This window comes from Tarenaya hassleriana, unplaced genomic scaffold (assembly GCF_000463585.1).
Source record: "Tarenaya hassleriana unplaced genomic scaffold, ASM46358v1 Cleome52, whole genome shotgun sequence".
In the NCBI taxonomy this organism is placed as follows: domain Eukaryota; kingdom Viridiplantae; phylum Streptophyta; class Magnoliopsida; order Brassicales; family Cleomaceae; genus Tarenaya; species Tarenaya hassleriana.
Genome location: NW_010967884.1, coordinates 436,687 through 449,029, shown reverse-complemented (window position 1 = coordinate 449,029; position 12,343 = coordinate 436,687). Strand labels below are relative to the sequence as shown.

The 12,343-nt window shown below is 41.5% G+C and overlaps 3 protein-coding genes across 4 annotated transcripts; 2 read left to right on the top strand and 1 right to left on the bottom strand.

The window, feature by feature from the left end:
- The first annotated feature begins 15 nt into the window (after positions 1-15).
- On the top strand, positions 16-3,575 carry LOC104827627. 2 transcript variants are annotated; one of them, XM_010560826.1, is made up of 6 exons: positions 16-442; positions 1,207-1,832; positions 1,914-2,351; positions 2,435-2,494; positions 2,569-2,985; positions 3,073-3,575. In XM_010560826.1, exons 2-6 carry the CDS (start codon positions 1,218-1,220, stop codon positions 3,424-3,426), a joined length of 1,884 nt encoding a protein of 627 aa, XP_010559128.1. In that variant the 5' UTR covers positions 16-442; positions 1,207-1,217; the 3' UTR covers positions 3,427-3,575. The 2 variants fall into 2 exon arrangements, with proteins under 2 accessions (XP_010559128.1, XP_010559127.1); XM_010560825.1 differs by having other exon boundaries at positions 3,070-3,575.
- A 763-nt stretch (positions 3,576-4,338) lies between these two features.
- Positions 4,339-7,503, top strand: LOC104827625 (mitochondrial inner membrane protein OXA1-like). Its single transcript, XM_010560822.1, has 10 exons — positions 4,339-4,467; positions 4,781-5,258; positions 5,333-5,423; positions 5,550-5,597; positions 5,878-5,936; positions 6,078-6,153; positions 6,236-6,367; positions 6,683-6,790; positions 6,922-6,976; positions 7,054-7,503. The coding sequence occupies exons 2-10, from the start codon at positions 4,801-4,803 to the stop codon at positions 7,278-7,280; spliced, it is 1,254 nt and encodes a 417-aa protein (XP_010559124.1). The 5' UTR covers positions 4,339-4,467; positions 4,781-4,800; the 3' UTR covers positions 7,281-7,503.
- Positions 7,504-9,410: 1,907 nt separating this feature from the next.
- On the bottom strand, positions 9,411-12,106 carry LOC104827624 (transcription factor ABA-INDUCIBLE bHLH-TYPE-like). The gene is made up of 2 exons (XM_010560821.2): positions 11,671-12,106; positions 9,411-11,579 (listed from the first exon to the last, which is right to left on the bottom strand). Exon 2 carries the CDS (start codon positions 11,353-11,355, stop codon positions 9,577-9,579), a length of 1,779 nt encoding a protein of 592 aa, XP_010559123.1. The 5' UTR covers positions 11,356-11,579; positions 11,671-12,106; the 3' UTR covers positions 9,411-9,576.
- Between the last annotated feature and the right edge of the window lie 237 nt (positions 12,107-12,343).

Sequence of the window (12,343 nt, the reverse complement as noted above, 5' to 3'; positions counted from 1 at the left end):
CCCCCCCCCCCCCCTCTCATTCTCTTTGGTCCTCTTTTCAAATTTCTTTTACGGTATACATACACACGTTCATATATAAGCACGCATCTGTCTGGAACTGGAGAGAGAGAGAGAGACGCATGAATCTTTGACAGAACAAGAGAGAGACAGAGTGTCAGAAATTGTGTAAGCTCGTGAAGATTCTTCGTTATCAAATCGTTATTGGCGGAATCTTTTCCTTCCTCTTCCACAGCAAGAATTCGTCACCTCGCCATTGTTGAAAGCTTTAGATATTCTCCGGCCTTCGGAGATCTGTTTCAGTTTCCTCGTCGAAGAATGCCACTCGGGCGACGTAACACGTCGTCGTATCCGGAGTCCGTCTCCGGACGATCCGACGGCTAGAAACATTTCTTGATTCTCCGACCGTGTCGCCGCCGATCGATCAGCCGACAAGAAGATAAAGGTATGCGTCTCTTTCCGTATGTTTTGTTCTCTTTTCTCAGTTCGAGTCTGGGTTTAAGCAATTCAGGAGCAAAACCCAAATTAAAAAAAAAAAAAAAACTTTCTGGGTGTTTCAGTTTTCACCACTTCTCCTTCGAATTTCTGGATAATCATCAGAAAGGGAAATTCTTTTTTTTTTCCCCCGAGAATATTAAGATGGGCATGTGGAAAAAGATGGGGGGAATATTAAGAATCTACGTCGATATATGCAAAGTACAAACGTTATTCGTTGTTTGATTACCTGGCGCACGTGGAAGCAAGCACTTCTGTTCCACGGGCCCACAGTTCCAACCTACAACTCACTTTCAAACTGAAGTTCATTGTCCCCCGGATGACATATAAACTAAAAACCATATGGGCAATAAAAAGGTTGTTCGCGAGATTATTGATGCCTGTTCGATATAATTAGTTGGCTAAATCGACCCATTAATAATGCAATTGCCAGCTAATTTGCCGATTAGACCAGTTTTATTTATATCTTTTTTCATGAGATGGGTCAAAACAAATTCGCAGAGTTCACGTCTCTAATTACCCGATTTTTAGGGTTTTTGTAGGCTTTGCAAATTCGATGTACGTTGTTTTGTTTCGTCGTTGGATTCGTCTTAATAAGCACAACGGTCCAAAAAAGAATATTAACGTGGTGGCAGAGCTTTTTCTCATGTCTTTTTCACAAAGGGCTACAACACGAATAGATTCATTACGTAATCCTCGTACTGTCTCTGGCAGGTTTCCCGACCATGGCGACAACGTCTGCGGTGGCCGGAAAAGGCATCGGCCTTCACCGGTCACTGTCCGGTCAAGATCTTATCGTGAAATGCTGTGGTATCCCGAGGTCCAATTCCGACAACCACTTGTCTTATCACTCTGTGAACCGGATTCGAGCTATGTCCACCCGTCCGGGACTGAAGAGCAGCCGTTCCGCCGGCGTGTTTTCCTTTCAGTTATCGAGCTCTATAATCCCAAACCCGATAAAGTCTTTGCTGTTCGATCCCAAGATAGATGACGCCATGGAAGCGAATCTAGAGATGGGAGGTGAAGGAGAAGAAGTGGGAGCAAAGAGGGCGAATTGGGTGGAGAGACTGGTCGAGATAAGGAGACAATGGACGAAGGAGAAGAGAAAAGAGAATGAAGATGGTGTTTCAGAAGAGAGCGTAGATGTTCATTGCGGCTGTTATGAAGGCGACTGTGTTGCGAATTACGGGTCTGAAGAAGATCAACAGGCCGAAGGGCGAGAAGGATACGATCGGGAAACTTTCTCGAGATTACTGGTGAAGGTGCCATTGTCTGATGCTAAGCAGTTTTCTCAGCTGTCCTCCTTGTGTTACTTGGCTTATGTAATACCCGAGATCAAGGTATTGCATATATGTTACGAATTAATGCTACGGATCCGTATATTTGTTCGGTGGAATATGGCTAATTCAAATGATAAACAGGTCGATGATCTCAGAAGATACCATGGGTTAAAGTTTGTAACGTCTTCCCTCGAAAAGAAAGCGAAGGCTGCAATACTCAGGGAGAAACTTGAGCAAGACTCCTCCCGGCCAGCCAATGTTTCTGTCCCTGAAGGAGCAGAGAAATACGTTGAGGAAATCCCCAAGAAGCGTCAGATAAGATCCTCAGCCGCTTACAAGATCGCTGCTTCTGCTGCCTCGTACATCCATCGTGCACAGGATTCTTCCGTGGTTCCAAACCCGCTGCGTAAATCAGCGGCTGCAGCTCAAGCCGCAGCCACGACAATGACAGCCGTGGTCGCTGCTGGGAAAGAGGAAAAGCGGGTGGCGGCGAGGGAGCTTCAGTCGTTATTGTCTTCGCCTTGTGAATGGTTTGTGTGTGACGATCCCAGCACATACACTCGTTGCTTCGTGATCCAGGTATTTGTATAAACTGTTATTGTGGGTTATTCCATTATACTTTAAAAAAGGGTCAGTGTCAAAACATAATCTTGTTCTTGCAGGGATCAGATTCCTTAGCGTCCTGGCAAGCGAATCTTTTCTTTGAACCAACCAAATTCGAGGTAAGGAAAGAAGGGTTCAGACCTGAGATCTCTCTGCAGCATTAAGAGATTACCGGTTTATACCATTCTTGCAGGGGACAGATGTGTTAGTCCACAGAGGAATCTATGAGGTGGCAAAGGGAATATACGAGCAGTTCGTGCCGGAAATAACCGAGTTTCTGGTCAGACATGGTGATAGAGCTAAGTTCCAATTTACGGGTCATTCTCTGGGAGGTAGTCTCTCAGTGATAGTGAATCTGATGCTGCTCAAAAGAGGTGTCCTAAACCCGGAGGCTCTGAAACCAGTAGTTACCTTCGGTTCACCGTTTGTGTTCTGTGGCGGTCAGAAGATTCTCGACCAGCTCGGCTTGGACGAGAGCCACGTTCATTGCATGATTATGCATCGAGATATTGTCCCTCGAGCCTTCTCCTGCCACTACCCTGACCACGTAGCCCTCATCCTCAAGCGTCTGAATGGCTCTTTCCGGACACACCCTTGTCTTAACAAAAGCGTGAGTATTACGTTTTCTTTGCTTTGTCCGAGACGTAACATTGTCACTTGTCTAAAGTCTTTTCTCGGTCGTGTTTTAACGCAGAAGCTGCTCTACTCCCCGTTGGGTAAAGTGTTTATCCTCCAACCGAGCGAGAGGGTCTCACCTCCGCATCCATGGCTTCCGCCGGGGAATGGTCTGTACGTTCTTGACAAGAGCCACCATGCGTATTCCTCGGCCTCCCTACGCGAGTTTCTGAGCCGACCTCACCCATTGGAGACACTGAGCCATCCGGGGGCTTATGGCTCGGACGGTTCGGTACTAAGGGACCACTATTCGAGCAATTACGTCAAGGCCATGAACGGTGTCTTGAGACAACACACGAAGCTGGTCGTCCGGAGAGTACGGAAGCGGCGGCGGCAGACGATGTGGCCGGCGCTGATGGCAACTCGAAACTCGTGAATTCACGGTGACGGCGTGCTGGCCGCGGATGAGATCATGACACGTGTCTAGTTGTTTGTGCTTGTGTATATATACATGTTTGTATTTGTTGTTTACGGTGAAGAGAACGAATATGAGTGAAAAAGTAAATAAATCAAAGATCTTTTAGACGTGGGAGCAAAAATAACATGGCAACCTAATGAATTTAGGAACTAATGATGAGTGGATGTATACTATTCAGGAAGGAGCACCTTTGTAATGTATAGTGGATGTACCTTTTAAAATTATTAATTATTAAACAAATATACAAAAATTTAACTCTTACATGACATGTTTACTTTTTTTAAAAAAAATAATGAAATTATATTTTTAAATAACTTTAAAATTTTGTTATAAATTTTAAATTTTAAATTTTTAAACAACTAAAAAACCCAATAAAATTGACCTCACTATGCCACATTTTGAACACTATGTAATCCTTTTGCTTCATTAATACAAACCTTTATAACAAAAAAAAAAAACACTTTGTATTGACTAGCAAATCCCAAAGGTGGAACTTGAGATTCATACTGTACTTTTAGTCCTTGATTTTGGGCCGTTACCGGCGATTCTTCTGTTTATTTCGATTTTGGGCCTTGAATGGTATACTTTGAATTAGGGCAAAATTTGCAGATGGTAGAGTTTTTTTTTTTTTTATAGCAAATGGTCCTTAAGATAGCCTCTCATGTTTTTTGTTTTAAAAAAAGCCTGTTTGACGTTGGGCCCTTTAGGCCCAGTGACCCAGTTTATCGTGCTGTTGCAACAGTACTTACTGGGCCTATAGGCCCGAAACCCCATTTTGAGTTACAAAAACGTCGTTAGCTAAGCCTAACGGAGGCCGTGGCGCCGTTAGAAGCCCGAAAGGGTGCATTTAATCTGCTTTCTGCCGGCAGATGTTAACGGCGTTTGCTTTGAACGGCCAGGACAAGCCCTAGGGTTCCTGCAGAAGCCGAAAGGTGAGACAGGCAGTGTGATCCAAATCCATGTACGTATCGGAGGGGCGCAACAGAGCATTTTATTGAGGTAATGTCTTCCACTTTCTCAGTAAAATCCATGAAAATTCTGGAAATGGAAGCTTCGCTGAGGTTTTCCTGGAGAAACAAGGCTGGGTTTGACGCCTAGTGTTGAGTTTCATCCTGGATATACTGAGAGAGAACTAGTACCGTGTTTTTCAATGGCGATCACTAGTGCGAAGCTTTTCGGAAACTCTTGTTTTTGCTATATGATTTGGATGATATTGTAGCAGGAGAGGGAACTCTTCACACATAAGGGTATGTTCTCGTGGCTTTTGTTGTATGTCGAATGTGTTGCTGAGAGAGACACTTCCTTTTGGCAGGAACTCCCTTTCCTCTGCAAATGGCTTGTTTCCGTGGTATCTCGAAAAGAGTTGGTCTTTTTCAGAGAAGGATTTACCCGTCTTGTGTTCATCTTATTGGTAATAATAAAGATGACACTGGAACAACTTCTCAAAACCCGGGTAGTGGTGAGACGATCCACAAAGTCTTACCTCATAATGGGACTCACCGGTTGAGCTCACTGCCCCAAGAGAGGCAATATCAGTCATTATTTGGGCCAGCCGGGTTTTGTTTCTCGTCTTGTAGGTATATGAGTTCTACACCGGTAGAATGGTCCGATAAGGTCGATGGTATTGAGTTTGTGACGAATGAAGTGATCCCTGATGGAACGATTGAAGCTGTGACAAGCCACGTTTCTGCCGTAAACGAAGTGGCTGTTGCAGCTGCAGATTCTGCTTATCCTGTTGCGGCATTGCAATACGTGATTGACGGTGTACATTCTTTTACTGGCCTGAACTGGTATAACTCTTAACTCTTGTCTTCTCTAGACTTTTCTCTTCGGCATCGGTCCTGTAAGTCTTTCCCTTTTGCAGGTGGGCATCAATAGTTCTGACTACTGTGATGATCCGTGGGCTAACAGTTCCCCTCCTTCTGAATCAACTGAAGGCTACCTCAAAACTCAATGTCAGTTTCGGTGTCTGTTCATGCAGTTGCACATTTGCTTCTGCTAAACAAATATTGTAACTTTTTTGTGATTGAGTGTCACTTTCTGCTTTAATCCACTTCTACGTATGTATCTTGTTCGTGCAGATGATGAGGCCACGCTTGGAGGAGATAAGACAAGAGATAAGTAGTAAGGTGCAACATTTACTGCTCATTGTCTTACCCTGTCCTTTGGGTTCAGGAACAAATTCTGATTCATCAATGTAGCATCATACGAATTCTGTTCTGGTTTCACTGTAACAGAAGATACTAGGTTCAGTTTTTAAAAAAGTGTCCTTTCTAGTACTTGTGGGTGAAGTTCCAATCCAACGTGGTGCTTTTTTTTTTATCATTTGTTTGAACAGTACTCTGATCGAGTAGATTTCCAGTGATTATTTCAATAATATGATTGGCGCTTATCTGTTGTGCTCTCTAGGCTATGGATCCTGAAGCCATGGCAGAAGGCCAGAAAAGGATGCAAGCATTATTTCACGAGTAAGTGCTGTTTCTCCATCCAGTTAAGACAGCTGCAAGAGGTGAATTAGTCCCTTCAAATGAAAGATACACAGTTTCTTTATTTACTGGTATGCTTCTATTTGCGCTTTTCACTTTTCTTGTTTCCTGGGTTGGCTTTAGATATGGAGTAACTCCATTTACTCCTCTGAAAGGACTTCTTATTCAAGGTCCCATCTTCATCAGCTTCTTCTTTGCGGTAAGCTGTATATATAGTCTAGTGTTTTAGTACCGGTTCTTATCATTAATTTCTAAACTTGTTCGCTGATTCTTGTCTACAGATCAGAAATATGGCGGAGAAAGTTCCATCACTTAAAAGCGGCGGGACTCTCTGGTTTACTGATCTTTCAATTCCAGATAGCTCTTATGTCTTGCCACTGCTCACTGCACTTACTTTCTTGATTACAGTGGAGGTAGGGCTTTAAGATTTCCTAGAATAATATGAATATGCTTTATGTTAACTTGTTTTGTTTAAGGTCTGAGCGGGTGCTGATCCTTGCTGGACTATTTTATAATTGAATATTATAACATAATGCTATTTAATTGAATTTGAATATTTTGCCAAAACCAGCCATGGTTGGATCCTTGAGCTTCTCAAATCTTCTATAGTTCAGTAAAACTTTCTTTTCAGTTATAACTTTGACCATTGTCTCCTAATGCCCTTTTTACAGCTCCATCTCTTTCCTATTCTATCAAATGCTACTAACTGCCGTCAGTCTTTTCTGTAGTACAACATGCAGGAAGGCCTTGAAGGGAACCCAGTGGCTGGAACTATGAAGACTTTCTCAAGGATCCTTGCTTTTGTCTCCGTCCCCGTAATGATGGGCTTTGAGACGGTAAGAATATGACCTACCGAATGGTGGATCTCAAAATCATATGTTCTGATACAAGTAAATTGACCATTTGGCCTTCATTCATTGGATTCAACTGTTCATCACTAAAGCAGCAAAACTATTATTCTTTGCAGGCATTATTCTGTTACTGGCTTACTTCCAACCTGTTTTCGCTTGGATATGGACTAGGTACGCCATTTGTGAACTTTATTTTTGCAGCCGATCTTTAAACAATTTTGATCCGATCTTCCCGTGTTTATACGCAGTGCTAAAACGTCCGGAGGTGAAAAGGCTATTGAATATCGCAAATGTGGACGCCCCGCCATCACAGCCTATGCCCTTTACCTTTTCGCCGGTGAAAAAGGAAAGTACAGTTCGAGAAAACGGTCCCACATCTAGCGTAGCTGACAGGAGAATATCCCGGAATTCAGTTCTGAATCAAAGAATCAAAACTCTCCAGAGACAACTTAAAGACCGGAAGAACAAGAAGTGAGGCTTTTCTCCATTTTAGGTGTAATAAGATCTGTTACCATCTCTCGGCCCCTTGTTTTGATGCATTGAAACTAAAGCCCCCTTCAGCGGCTTTATCATTGTAACATTTCCGGTTTCTGAGATATACGGGAAGATGGCAATTTCCCTATGGATGGATGCAAAATTACGTCCAAGAACTGGTGCTCCATCGTTTTGTTTTTTCAATTCAATTTTTTTTTGCCGTTGACCATGTGTGATCTTTAGATTCGGCTAGTAACGTGGAGTGACCATGTGTGATCCGGGCCGAAAACCCATGCGAGAATCAAGAAGACAGTCGAAGAAACCCTCATGAATGTCCCACATCGAAAAGTTCATAAATTATTTAATGGTGTTGTGGACAGAGCGGATGGGCTGAGTTTGTGATGGGGCCTGAACTCAGTAAAGTCCTCGGGCTCATATATACTGAGATGCTACAGGGAACGTTCTTCCCGCATTCATTTTTTTTTAATTTAAATAATTAATTAATACAACAATATAAAAAATAAAAAATCACATATAAATACCGACTTTTTATAAAATTCCAACATAAAAAATTTCATTCTATAAAAATCTCAAATAAAATATATGATTTTTTAAAAAATCTTATATGAATATTTGAACTCTATATTTTTTTTCAAATCAACCAAAATATGTTACCAAGGTTATTCGTATAAACATATTTCGGTAAAAAATTAATGTTTGACGATCGAAAATCTAAATCAGTATCATATCACATATCATATCATCTGCAGTAGTTTTGAAAATTAAAATAATCAAAGTGATTTGGATTTTCGATCGCCAAATCATCGTTTTTTTTCGGAATCTGTTATGTAAACGAACGTCTGCGGATGTTGATTGATTTGAATTTTTTTAGAGTCCATATATTTGTATAGAATTTTTTTTAAAAACCATATGTTTATTTAAAAGTTTTATAATTTGAATATTTATATGAGAATTTTGTAAAAATTTTGATATTTATATGCAATTTTTTTTTTATAAAATCTTTTGTGTAGATTATTGATCGGGGTAATCATCCACAGGGGAAAAAAACACACAAGGGTGGTTATTTCATGGATTTCTTTCTTCCGGTGATAACTCATATTTATATTTATTTAATCTTGTAACTGATTTTTAATAACTAATTAAATCCATCAAAATATTTATATAAATTACTTTGATCCCCAAAACAATATATCAAGTTTCAATAATGAGTTTAATCATACACATAAATGTCTAGATTTGTATTTCATGCCTGTGGGACGTGGGTATTTTCTATCACAAGTGGCAAGCACTACCTACATGTGCAAAAAAAATATGTTTATGGAATAAAAAAAACTAAAAGGGTCAGACATTTATCAACTTAAAAAATATAACATATTAAAAAAAACCCTAAAAATTACTTTAACTTTCAATTTTCATAAAATAAAACTTTTAACTTTATTTTTTAACAAATAAAATCTTAATTTCATTTTTCAGTCGAAAATAAATCTGAATTTTACAATCCTTGTGATTTTTAAACCTAAATGCTAACGTGACATATTGATATCTTGTTTGTCAAGTCAACACTTTGATCATATTTGACACATTATAATTTATATGTCCGATACGCTACGTCAGTTATGGATTTAAAAATAAAAATTATTATAAATTTTAGGTTTATTTATGACTTAAAATCTAAATGAGGTTTTATTTTACAAAAATTAAAATTAAAATTTAAAATTTTATTTTATAAAAATTGATAAATTTAGATATTTTTTTTGGAATTTTCCATAAATCCGAAATTATTAAATGGTGGAGACAGAAAATGCGAGTCACGTCTCAGCCCGAGAGAGATAGGAGTCACCGAGCAAACAATGACGTGTCGTCCACTTCCGTTTGTGGTATGCAATCGGTTGGGCCTCGTTTTTCATATTTTTGATTTCATACGGACGGAGGAAAACGTACACACGTCTCAGATCTGTTATGTCGTGTCCTCACAAAGCACGTTCTCCACGTGACTTAATTCATTTCCTTATCTCCAATCCCACTTTGCCCCTTCCCTTTTCTTTTTTGGAAGCATCGATGGGTGGGAAACGTAAAACAGCGTGCATCATTTCAAGCAGCAACAATAAAATAAAATAAAAAAATTGATAATATTTCAAAACTATGTTGAATTATTGATGTAATGATCGGAGATTCGTATAGCGTCAAACAATGATACGAAAACTGAGATTCCCCTAAAGCAAGATGATCTATTCGTTTATGGACCTGAACAAGAAAACCGACACTGTGTTACTACGTCAGAGGCTACCGGAAACCTGCGACCCGGATGACGGTAACGGCTCCTCGGAGCCGACTTCCGGGCAAACCGCCGCCATCAGCTTCTCTTTCGTCAGAACCTCCGACCCATCAGATTTGATCACGAACGTGTGAAACACCGTGTCGTTGATGAGTGATAACTTGGATTCCAAGACACTGACCTGAGAATTTCTGACCGCTTGAATAATTCTTGAAACGGGATGCGTATCCAGTGGGGAACTCACCTGCACGACAACCTCGTCGTTCAGGGTCTGGAACTCGACATCTGGAATCAAGTTGGAAGATTCCAGACTTGGGTTTGGTTCCCCTGGTGATGGTGAGCTTCCTGTCCCAGTCCTCTCTGCTTCCATGACCTTGACCTTCTCCTGAAGCTCGTTGATGTAAGCAATGGCGTCTCCGAGGAGAGACGCTTTGTCCATCTTCGAGATGTTGGGCACGACTGAACGTAAGGCGTAGAACCGTTGATTGAGCTTCTCCCTCCTCATCCGTTCAGCTTCCACATGGTTCAGTGGCTCTTCCCTTCCATTAGCAGGCTTCCTTCCTCGCTTTCTTGGCCTCTTCTCCTCCATAGCCGCAGCCGCTCTTTTCTCCAGACAAGAATCCAAATTTCTCGACACAGTATTTGGTGAGGGTTTAGAAGAGGCCGCATAATCAATCTGCATCTGGCTGGTTGGCTTTGGAGATTGGTGATTATTTAGCTGGGCATCTTCTTTAGTTGCGTTGACCTGCCCTTGCATGTTGCTATCCGTTGTTTGAGCTGCATAAAGAGCCGTCGTTTGAGCTGCGTGAGGTGTCAGAGCATGAAATCCATTCCTCGGACTTTGATAGCCTTCTGGCCATGGCTGAGGAGGAAACCTCTCATCCATCTTTCTTGATGCCATGTTCTCTCTGAAAGGAGGAAAGGCGTGACAGTGGTTCGAGTTCGAGTGACCCAGTTCCTGTCCAAAGAGCTTGTGAACACCTCCTGTGTTTTTCTCCACGTTGTTGTCATCATCTCTCCTCTCGTTCATGGGGTATGGGAAAAGGGTAGCCGTTTGATGCACCCTGGTCGAGAACAAAGACCTTACAGAATGAACCAGCTCCATGTTTTCAGGCAAAGACCGGACAGAACCGAGCTCGACAACACCCATATCCATGGGGACCATGACAATTGTACGGATTCCAGCAGACTTTGCGAGGAAGGACCTGAAGCAGTAATCGGAAGCAGTGTTCATAGCATCAGATATCCAGAAATGGTTTCCTGATGCAAAACATCTTCCAGGGCCACCTTCTCCGTTGGGGAAGGAGAAGTACATGGACACCAAGAAGAACATCTCCGTTTCTGTAACTCTATCCAATCCAAGAGCATAATTATCCTCATCAGATCCACCGGAGAATCTGTGCAGCTTCTGCAGCACTCTTTTCCTCATGTTCTGCCAGTTATCCTCTTCCAGTCCGCCATTGCGGGCTCCGACTGCTTCCGATTCCTCTTCCTTGTTCGGTTCTCGGCAACACCCATCTCCCCAGACAAGGACCAGATGTCCGGATCTAGACTGCGAAAGCTGCCAGAAGATTGCGTAGTTCCAGCTGAAATTCATCGAGTTTGGACGGTCCACCAGATCGGAGAGCTTGATCTGCAAACTCTCGTCGCTTCCCATTGTCGCAAACAAATTCTCGTTGGAAACCGGACTAGCTCTCAGGTAATCAAAAGCTCGTTGCCCTAAAACTGCGCTAACCATGGCCTTCTCTTCATCATCCCATCCTCGTTCACCCATATTCATCTCGGCTTTTATCTCCCAGAGAAAAAGGGCCCAAAAAAACAAGAATAACTGAATTATAGAGAAAGCCAGACCCAGCGAGGCCTTGAGATTCAAGAGATCAACGTAAGAACCCTAATTTCCCACTCCGAAACCGAACGCATTCAACAAAAAAATCTCAGTAAGAACTCGATATACTGACTGAAACCCGACAACCCAGGTCTCTCCACCTTCAATTCCCTGATAGACTGAGTCGATAAAGAGGGAAACGGGATCAATGGACGAACATGAATATCAAGCCGGAAAAATCGGAACTACCCAGAAAAGAATCATACACACCAGAAGCGAAGAATTCTCCAGGAGAGAGATTTCAATCACACGTAAATTTTCCCAGTAAAGTGATTGCGGCTTCGATTTCGAAAATGAACCCTTCTTCTTCGTGTCTCTACAATTTTTTTCCAGCCTAAAGATAAAAAAAAAAAAGAGATAACCGAGTAAGCTTCCGACGAGGAAACACGTAACGAAGAGTCGTCTTCTCCGATATGAAAACACACGCGCACACAAAAAAAAAAAAAAAAAGCTAGAGATATAGCGAAGAGGGGCGTGACACTGGGTTTGTATGAACCATGGTTACTTATGCAGTTTAAGTATGGGGGTTAAATGATTAACCACGGTTTAATCCGGGTCGGGTTTACCCGGTATACCCGATTAATGCCCAAACTCTGTTCCTCTTTATACGGTCACCAATTCCCTCACCGATTCCGGTAACAAATCTGTGCTTATTATTAGGCGGCGATATCTATTTATTTAATTTCATGATTTTATCTTTTTCAGTTTCCGCTAAATCATGGTTTTGTTTGAAGAAATCGTATCTATCTTTATCCAAAAACATAAATACGTTTATAAACGTTGTATACATACATATATACATCCTTGCGTTGATATATAAAACATACATATTTAAAGAAATGTATAGCCGAACTGTATTGGTAATATAATAATTCGACTGCCA

Excerpts from the sequence above, each read along its gene's own strand:
- LOC104827627 (XM_010560825.1), top strand. The coding sequence starts at position 1,218 with ATGGCGACAACGTCTGCGGTGGCCGGAAAAGGCATCGGCCTTCACCGG. Across the intron at positions 2,352-2,434 it reads CTCGTTGCTTCGTGATCCAG|GGATCAGATTCCTTAGCGTC; the intron begins GTATTTGTATAA and ends TTGTTCTTGCAG. Across the intron at positions 2,986-3,069 it reads ACCCTTGTCTTAACAAAAGC|AAGCTGCTCTACTCCCCGTT; the intron begins GTGAGTATTACG and ends GTTTTAACGCAG.
- LOC104827625 (XM_010560822.1), top strand. The coding sequence starts at position 4,801 with ATGGCTTGTTTCCGTGGTATCTCGAAAAGAGTTGGTCTTTTTCAGAGA. Across the intron at positions 5,259-5,332 it reads TCTTTTACTGGCCTGAACTG|GTGGGCATCAATAGTTCTGA; the intron begins GTATAACTCTTA and ends TCCCTTTTGCAG. Across the intron at positions 6,791-6,921 it reads TAATGATGGGCTTTGAGACG|GCATTATTCTGTTACTGGCT; the intron begins GTAAGAATATGA and ends TATTCTTTGCAG.
- LOC104827624 (XM_010560821.2), bottom strand. The coding sequence starts at position 11,355 with ATGAATATGGGTGAACGAGGATGGGATGATGAAGAGAAGGCCATGGTT.